This window comes from Lepidochelys kempii, chromosome 4 (genome assembly GCF_965140285.1).
Source record: "Lepidochelys kempii isolate rLepKem1 chromosome 4, rLepKem1.hap1, whole genome shotgun sequence".
NCBI classification, from domain to species: domain Eukaryota; kingdom Metazoa; phylum Chordata; order Testudines; family Cheloniidae; genus Lepidochelys; species Lepidochelys kempii.
In genome coordinates, this window is record NC_136383.1 from 52,808,449 (window position 1) to 52,818,299 (window position 9,851).

The following is a 9,851-nucleotide window of genomic DNA, read 5'->3' on the forward strand; positions in this document are numbered from 1 at the left end:
TATGGAAATCTTTTACTCAGTGGCAACTTAAAATAAACGTAATTATATTGATTTCTGTGCATTGTTAGTAGCTGCTGAATTTGGATTTGTTTTCAAATGTTCTGTGCTTTAAGATTGTTGTTTGTTTTTTATATAGCAAAACCAGCTCCACTAGAAATAAAACCCCTGCCAGAATGGGAAGAATTGCAAGCCCCAGTTAGATCTCCTATCACCCGAAGTTTTGCACGAGAGTAAGTCTCTTAGCTTTTCTTACTTTAGAGGATTTATTTTCTTTTTACTGGAGCATTAATGAATATATCTCGGATCTTTCCTTTTTCAGCCTCTCCAGCAGAGACTGAGATTTCCTTTTAGAGAGAGAGAGAGAGAGAGAGAGAGAGTGTGTGTGTACGCACGCATGAGCAGCCATGTGTGCAAGCATGTGTCAGATGTATATATGTGTGTTGTGCAGTATCATTTGTTAAATAAAAAAGAAAATGTATAACCAGAAAACTCAACCCTGGTAAAGCTGACAGATAAGAGTTTAAGCTCTAATATACTTTTTTTTTGTTTACCAGGAGTTTTAAAATATTCTAGTTTGATTGTTTGTAAAATAATTCCTGGTAATTAGCTCCTCCAGGTTTCCTATGTCTCCCAGACCGGATTCAGTGCATAGCACAACTTCCAGCAGTGACTCGCATGACAGTGAAGAGAATTATGTACCCATGAATCCAAATCAGTCCACTGAAGACCCAGTATGTAAAATCTACATCTTAACTACTCTCTTCCTGTGCAGTCCTTATTTTTAAATTATGCAAACACAAATCCTTCTTCCAGTCAACAAACCTTTCTTTACATTTTCTGCATCAAAACCAAAAACCATTTATCTCTGTAGAATTTTAGCTTTGTTTTAACACTGTGGCAGTGAGAAAGTTAAGAGTAGAGTTGTTCAATAAAGAGGAAGGTTAGTATGTCTACAATATAGGTTGAAAGTAAGACACCTTTTGAACAAAGTGTTTTAAAATATGTTCTTTCCCAAGGTCTCTGTCTCTTCCTTTCTGTAATCTTTGTTCCTGGGGCTACGTGTCAGTAAGTAATCAGTTTCAGTGGAAATAAATAATGCTAGTATTCTCAAGCCAATCCAGAGGCCTTTTGGAAAAAAAATGTTGCAAGTAAACATTGCAAGAAACACGGAAAGAACAAAAAAGTCATAAGAAATCTCCATTGATACTTCTTTTTCAAGTTTTTCTAAAAATATGTTTTTGTTTATTATACTTCTTTTTAAAAAAAATAGGAGACATTTTATATACAAGATAAAATGTTAATAATTATATTGTCTACTTTTTTTTCCAGATAGCGTTTTGCTTTCAGTATAGTCATCCAAGAAACTGTTAGCAAAAGTGAATTAAATTTCATTTCACTTGCTCACATCAGATACAGTGTAGAAGTTATTAGTTGTGTGTACATTTCATTTAGGTGTTCACTGAAATGTATCATGAGTGATACATGTTTTACCCAAATAGAAGCAAGAATTTGCAGTAGCATTTTAAAATAAAAGGTTAGTACATTCCTAAACCAAAATATAGTTCAGAGCACCCTTGAATTTTGGGAAAGTTCATAATATCTGTAGCCAAACTTTTCAACTCAGGCCCATCTTAGCTATTTTAAGTTTTTACATAGTGTTCATCACTTAGTATCTAAGTGTTGCTTAGATTCTTATTTAGTAGGAATTAAAATACAAATAGTAATACTTCAAAGCACTGTACAGGCATTAACTGATCCTCACAACAGCCTTGTGAAGGAGTTACTGGTAAGTAAGCAGTGGAATATCCCATTTGACAGATGGAGAAATTGAGACACAGTGGTTGTGAATTACCTTCAGCCATGCAGCAAATCAGTAGCGGAATCAGAATTAGAAATCAGGCATTTCTGTTTCCTGATTCTGTGTTCAATACACTAGACCAAGATGCCACTTAAGAAATTCAATTTTAAAACTTAATATGTTTAATTTCATATCTAGAGGACTGGCCCATTGCTTAGAAAATTTTCTACCGTCTTACATCTCTCATTCTTCTAGATTATGGTACCAAATCCCTTTTATTTTCTTTTAATTATATTTTAAGACGTTGTTTTTTGTTTTTAATGGACACATCCTGCTTGTGTAATTGTGTGAAATATAGACCCTTTTCTACATAAAGAGTAATATGCTTTTACACATGCCAGAAACAATGATACAGACAATGAAACTTGTATTTTATAAATGAAATACAGTATATATTTACAGTAAACCCTTTCAAAGAAGTTCCTAACAAACAACTCAGATGCTTAATTGACTCAGCTTTTTAAATCCTAGCCATTTTTGCTTGTCCATGTTACCTCCTACTGTTAAAGACATTGGTAATAGTGGAATAAATTGTGTAATGGAATTTAAAAAAACAAAACAGAACAACCCCCACTAAATTAACTCTTTAAGCACTGGGGAGGGGGCGTTTGCCAGTGATCTTGAGATGGCTACAAAGCTTTAGGTTTATAAAATGCACTGATTATATAAAGTTTTTGGAAACTTTACATTGTTTTAACTACAATTTAAAAAAGGGTCCATAATTTTCTCATCCTTTCCTGTCATTGACTTTAATGTATCTTGTTCCTACATGTCATACTTCTGTTTAATTTAGTTAAATGAGCAATATTCAGCATTTTCTTTCAAGTTGCTGTCAGCCTTACCCTGTCTTTTCTTCTGCCTTGCTCTTCATTTTTTGCTGACTGCTGCCCTCTGTCTTCCTTTTTTTTTCTTTATCTTTTAGAGAAGAGTCCTTCTATTGTACTGTTCCTATAACACCTGTTAAGAGGGAGGGATCAGGCTGGGAGAGGACAGAGGAGGTGAGGTGGTAAAAATCTGGGCTAATTGAAAACTAGGTTCATGCAATACAATTTAGTTTATTTTAGGCAGCCCTGTCCAAATTTTCTAGTTAGATTAATCCTGCAGTTTTATCAACTGAATAATTCTTTTGGATTTTCAGATTAGTTGTTACGAAAGTTTTTGAATTAAATGCAAAAGGTTTTTTTCAAAACTTTACTGGTATTGTAAGGCTTAGTTTTTATCAAATGACTATTAATAGCAATACAGTGAAATACAAAATTCTTTACTTAAGTAATGTTAAACTCGAGACACAGAGTGCCAATCAGAAAATCCATAGATTGTCCTTAGCTCACTCGTATGTAGAAATTAGACACAATCTTTTTGGAGTGTCTACCTGAAACTTGATTTTTTTCCCTCTCTTTTGACTCTGTGTCCCAAGATCAACATTAGTTAAACTTAATTTTTTTTAGAATATTGTTAGTTCATTAACAGTAGGCTATAAAATATGAATTATTTATCAGACCAGGAGATCTCTTTGATGAGTTCCCAAATCTTGACTCTGTAGATAGTGTTTAATAGATTGAGCAAAATGTTCGAATGTTCATTGTTGTTGACTTGATTATTTTTCATTATAATTTCAGATTTTGTTCGGCAGCAACAGTCTTGATGGCGGAAGTAGCCCTATGGTAAAACCCAAAGGAGATAAACAAGTAGAATACTTAGATCTGGATCTAGATTCTGGGAAATCTACTCCACCTCGTAAGGTAAACAAAATGACTGTTTTAAAAAAAGGTTGATCTGATGTACAAACCTGAGCTGCGTGAAGAATGTGTGAGGTGTTGAAAATTTAGATTGGATTCTCTGACTCAATGAAAAAGAAAAGCAGCTCAGCAGCTTCGCCCTGATTAGCTAGCAGGTATCTATTGTGGCCAGTCATGGAAGCCATATTGCACCCCTCTGGGAAAGTTATAATATATCCTAATGACAGATTTGCATGGGGCTTTTACCTTGGTCTGTCAAGACATGATAAGAGAAGTCAAATCCTTGATCAACTTTACTCACCACCTCTTTCTGAGAGTTACACAGGTCTCGCGTCACTTAACTGTCATGTAGTTTATCAGTATGGGAAGTGCCTGTGTCTACAACTTGAGTACACATAGCAACGTTTCGGTGAACTTTCACTGATTGCACAGTAGATCAAGTATTTTCCTCTTGGGATTTCTTCCCTGGAATCCCGAATCTTAGTATTTTATACAAGCCTTATCTTGTGTAACTGGGAGCTATTAAAATAAAATCTTAAGCAGGCTGTGTTTGTATCAATGGCCTGGATAATACTTAGTCCCGCCATGAGTGCAGGGAACTGGACTAGATGACCTCTTGAGTTCCCTTCCAATCCTACTATTCTATGATTATACCTTCCCCAGTCCTTCCCCCTCAGATTCCCCGACCGCTCTCAACCCTCATTTGTATTTTTTCAAATATCAGCAAAATTGCGAGCTCTTATACGTGATCATCAGTGTTGCCTGCTGTCTTGTTACAAAGTGCAAGTTTTTATCAGAGATGTCTTTCAGAGTTTTAATGTCCTCTAGCTTAAGATTATGTTCAACAAAAACATGTGCAATATGTTGACTAGAGTAGGTAGTACTCTGTGTATGTAGTATTATTTTTAAAAAAATACTTATTACACTCATAGCTCTATTGCAAATGAACCTGGCTTCATTTTATTGTAAATATAGGTTAATGCCTTTTTCTCACTCTCCCCTTTCCAGAAAAAAAGCAGTGGTTCAGGGAGCAGTGTGGCAGATGAACGAGTGGATTATGTTGTGGTCGACCAACAGAAAACACTAGCACTGAAGAGCACGCGAGAAGCATGGACTGATGGGAGGCAGTCTACAGAATCTGAAACCCCAACTAAAAGTGTAAAATGAAAATTCTACTATTCCTCAAAGAACAAAAGAACTATCATTTATCACAATGAATTCTGATGAAATACAGAATCATAACTGCCATGTTGCTTGACTGAACAGTACTTGGCAATTCTCTGGTGTGTAGCTTCCTGAATGAATAGATGGAAGTCAAAGAACGCTTAAAATATATCAAAGAACTCAAAGTCAGAGGACGTTTTAAATACATCAAAGAAATCTTAAAACCTTAAATTGTGCCCCCTGTCTCTGGATAATTCATCAAATGTAAATAATGTGTAAAAATACTATTGCTTGGCTCCCAGAAAACCTTTTGTTCTTCATTTAACACATTTGTAGTATTACTATGTTTATGCACTTTTTCAGTTAAAATGTTGGTTCAGGTATTCCCAGTCAATGAATTTTAATGACGAATTCATTTTGAGAATTTTTTCTTACACTACTATACATTACAATTCTAGGTTAATTAAGCTATTTGTAGATATGGAAATTAATGTTTGAACTTCATTTTAACAACTTAGAAATGATTTAGCAGTAGTGTCACAATTTAATAATCTACTTGAAATGTCAAGAAATAAACGTTAGTTACATACTGTTTTTATATTTAATACATGCAAAGAATATTTGGAAGTCTACAGGTTACCTTCCTAACAAAAATTGCTGTGAGTTAATAATAATGAACTATATTGGTTTTAGGATCTAGCAACATGGCTTAAACATTAGTTATTAGTGGTGGAATGTTTATTGTATTTTATTAATGACAGTGTTCTGTGTTCATTGGGTGAAGATTCTGCAGGGTGGGATCTTACACTTTTAAGACTGAATAATTAATTGTCAAGTAAACCTGCAAACCACTGATGGCATGCAGTAATGTTGTGATCTCACACTTATTAACAAGTAGTAACCTTGATATTATTTACAGAAGGTAGAATTTATAAATAATCAGGTACGTACCAAGCACTGTTGTGCTAATACACTGATCAGGTTTAGACAATGAACTTAGTTTTATATTTCTTAGAAGTCCTAATGTTGGTTTTCAATTTGAAATTAATGGGACAGTTTGACATTCTCTGTTTGTAGTACTAGCACCATACTGTGATTTTGAATTAGATAGTAATTCAAATGGAAATACTATGTTTTGACACTATAGTGCCCTTTCTACAATCTTTATTTTACTTAATCTCCTGCTTTGCCTTATATTTAGATCCCTATGCAACTGATATTTTATATCTATTTTTTATAAAATAGATACTATACCTAACTGATCCCCTTGTTGCTTTTTCCTGGTACTGGATTTAAAGCTTTGTGTACTGTGATCCTTTTTGTTCACTATCCCAGTTCCAAATAATACTCTGCCCTGGTTTAGAACCATAATTTAGCTGTCAGGAAGAAAATAGATTTTCTTCAAGTACATAAATGACTTAAATTTATTAATTATATCTGGATTGAAAATTTACTAACACTTTTTTTTACACAGATACCTTTAAATAAACTATCTCTTTTTGTCCAGACCTTTTAAGTGTTGAATGAGTGTATACGTGTGTTAGTCTTGTTTTCTGTCATGCTGGCCTTAGTACTTTGCCTAATCTACCATAGGTTTTTTTCCAATTTACAGTATGTAAACCGTTTTATTCTTAACAAGGGTTCTTTTTAAATTAGTAATATTTTGATGCTTTGAATGTTCCTTTTTTAACAAAAAAACTAAATACAATGCATTTTGAGGTGAATTTTAAATAAATCAGATTGTTCAATTTTGATGTGTAAACTCTGTCCAATGGAACCACAAAACAATACAAATTAAGATATATGGGAAAAGTGCCTAATTACCAAACACAGTTTTTTCTGTGAAGTTGCTAGATTGTAGATACAATAAACAGTACTTCTAAAAAACTAAACCTAAAAATATTTTCAAAAGCAAGTTGCTGAGAAAAAACCCCAAACTGCAAAATTGGACCAAATTCCTGTCCCGTTGAAGCCAATGGAATTATTGCCATGGTCTTGAGAGAAACTAAGTATGAGCTAATTATAACTAGACTGTCTTTAAAAAAAAAAATAGAAAAGAAAAAGGAGCAACTGTATCAGGTTTCCACTCATGCACATCACTTTCAAGGACTGAAATGTTACTGTGCATAATTATTCTTGCTGGTGAGCAAACTTTCCTTATTCACCAGTACTGCAATTGAAGTATCTATAAGCAAAGCATGTGTTTGGTACTCCACGTAATATGGGGTAGTCTTATTTGGGATACTAATGTCTAATTTTTTTTTGTACTATTAAAGCAGAAATGGTGGGGTCTGATTTACCTCTCGCACCAATCCTTCACAAGTATACCGGACTTTAGAGGAGTTACTCCCGTTTTAAACTGATCTTAGTGGAGAATCAGACCTTTCATTTATTCTGAACAATAAATATGGTACTTATCAAAGGGCTACCATAAGGGGGCTCGAGGCCAAAATTGTACCCTTATATGGAAATACACATTGAGGAGGCCTCAAAACACGGGGTTGAAATTGAGTTTTCTTTTAATTCTCTTCAGATGGGAAAGTTTGGGGGTGGTGAGAGGGGTCACAGAGGTGTTTGTGAAAGAGACTCTCTCAGTCCCCTGGAAGGGGATGCTGCTCTGTCCCTCCTTCACTCCATGACAGTGCGGCTCCATCAGGATTGTGCACTATCAGTTTTTCAGTATTACATTTTTATCTCCAGTACTCTGCTGCTTAGTAAACAAGTAGCAATCTGAAGCTTTCCTTGACTCTTTCAACCATTTAAGTGCTTCAGGGCTGGGTTTCCTGAAGTTGTGCACCAATAGCAATATATAGGTGTCTAAAATGAATGGTTTTTCAGAGGTTCTGAGCACTTGTGACTCCTTTTGATCTCAGTGCTTAACTTTAGGTACCCAAGTTTGAAAACTTTAGCCCTCTTTGACTAGACTTCAGGCATAGTTTGCGGTGAATGATGTATCTGGTATGCACTTATGTCCTCACTTGAGTTATAGCTTCCATTTTATTAGACTTTTTAATTCAATAACATCCATAATGTTAGTTTCAATGAGCAAAAATTGAGTATTTTTTTGTTTTTTGTTTTGTTTTCCTAAAAGAAAATCACCAGTCTCCAGACGCTACAGATAGTGTGGACATAATGCTTTAAAAAATAATATTGGAGTGGTTTTCTTGACTGTGTTGGATTTTAATGTATTTTTCATATTCATTTTTGGCATTACATTATTGTCAGCCTGTATTGCCACAAGGACATTCAAAGACAGGGTGGTATTAATACAGTATAGTGTCCCTCATTTCTAATAACATAGCTAAAGTAGAACTGTATGCTGCCTATTTGTTATCATGCTCCTCTGTTCTGTTACTATGATTCTGACATTTTAAAATGTGCTGAATTCTAAATTTGGAGGAAGCAGAAGTAAAGCTAGACCACTGGCCTATTGTGATTTTCAGTTACTAACTTTATGGAGGCACTCAGGTACAACAGTAATGGGTGCTATTATAAGGACCTCAATAGATGTGACTGCAAAGGGAGTTTGTCTTGGCGATGTGTTATGTTCTTTTCAAGGACCAGGTAAGCTATAGATTGCTTTGTTGATATAGTATATTGTGAATTACTGAATGGATGCATCATTTATCATATTATTTACAATGAACAATGGTAATTTAAGGCATAAGGCAAAATCTATAAAATAAAGTAAATGCCACTTGAATCTAATCTGAGCAACTCAAAACTGTTTTTCAGTTTCAAGGTAAGAGTTGATTTCTTCTTAGCCATTGAAATTTGTCTCTAGCAAATCTTCTCACAATTTTCCCCTTCCTTGAGATGCGTTAGACACCTAACAGAACTCTGCCTTATTTCGGAAGTTTTAAAAAAAGTATATATTGGTCTATTACAGAATAGAAAAAGAGAGACAAATCAAAAAGAAATTCATGCAAACTAAAAACTCTGGAGTGCCTAGAGTATTAAGAAACTGACTTCAAAAATTCCTGTATTTCAGTGTCACTGAATGTCGAAAAGTCAACAGTTTCTTTTCTGTTAAGTACTAATGGCCATACTTTCACAAGCTATTGCTTATTAAGAGCGTGACCTCACAAGCTGTTGAAATGTGCAAACCACAAAATCTGTGTGAAAAGCCTATAAGGGGACACTGATGGAAAAGGGTGGAGTGTGTTCATTATATTCTAACTCACTTCAGAAATGTACTTTGCACAAATACTTTAAATTTAGCTTTTTTAAATATTCTGTCCACTTATGGCAATTTTGACACTGCCACACACATGGCTTATGAGACAAATCATAGTCTTTCCATTTTAATCATGTCATTTAGATTTCATTGCTCCATTACCTAAAATGGGCCACAGGCAAGTCTGAAGACTTCTCACTGCATTCTGAGCTAAGTGAGATTTTTATTACGAATTTAAGGTTCGCTATTGCTGATTGCATCAGTCAATTGTGTTCAAAGTATTTCTGGCTCTAAGTAGAGCCCAACACTTGTTAGTGTTACATTGCAATCTTACAAAATTGTCCTGAAAACTTACCAGCCCAGGGACAAGTCTTCTGTCCCCTTTTTTATTATTAAATTTTGTTTATGAAAAACGGAATGATATTTACTTGCCCATTCCAAAAGAAAAAAGAAAAAAATTATCATGCGTGTTCGAGCGAATACAGTTTTGCAAGGCTGTTGTATTCTAACTGAATTTGTTTGGATTTTTCCCTTTAAAATCAGAGTAACTGATTAATATCCAAAGGCAAAGTGAGCTTTGGAAGTGTACCCTCAGTGCTTTCCTCATTTGCTCAATGGTCCAGGTTGTGGCACTGAACACTTTTAGAAGGGTTTCTTTCTTGCCTGTCTTCATTATTGTGTGAAAATATTAACCAGATAGCGAGTTCTGAAAAGTGCGTACTTTTTGCCTATCGAACAGTTACACCCTTGGCAGAAAATCATTTTAATTGGTGCAGATGAAATATAGAGCCAAGCTGTTTTTTAAAACTGAATAAGCAGCTAGGTATCTCAAGGTATAGGTCTCAACCTGTCAAGGGCCAAAGGGGGGAGACAATAAAAATAAAGGAAGAAAGGTTGAGATGTGTTGATTAAT

The 9,851-nt window shown here is 34.6% G+C and overlaps 1 protein-coding gene across 7 annotated transcripts in view; it reads left to right on the forward strand.

Annotated features, from left to right (window-relative positions):
* The window catches only part of GAB1 (GRB2 associated binding protein 1), a 145,141-nt gene extending 138,632 nt beyond the window's left edge, over positions 1–6,509 (forward strand). For 4 of the 7 annotated variants that reach the window (XM_073341224.2, XM_073341226.2, XM_073341222.2 and 1 more), the window contains 4 exons: positions 137–230; positions 608–731; positions 3,478–3,600; positions 4,606–6,509. In XM_073341224.2, coding sequence (XP_073197325.1) covers positions 137–230; positions 608–731; positions 3,478–3,600; positions 4,606–4,764 — 500 coding nt within the window. In that variant the 3' untranslated portion in view covers positions 4,765–6,509. Of the gene's footprint in view, positions 1–136; positions 231–607; positions 732–2,780; positions 2,857–3,477; positions 3,601–4,605 lie in introns of those variants that run through there. The other 3 variants (XM_073341220.2, XM_073341223.1, XM_073341225.1) reach the window with 3 other exon arrangements.
* The last annotated feature ends 3,342 nt before the right edge of the window (positions 6,510–9,851 follow it).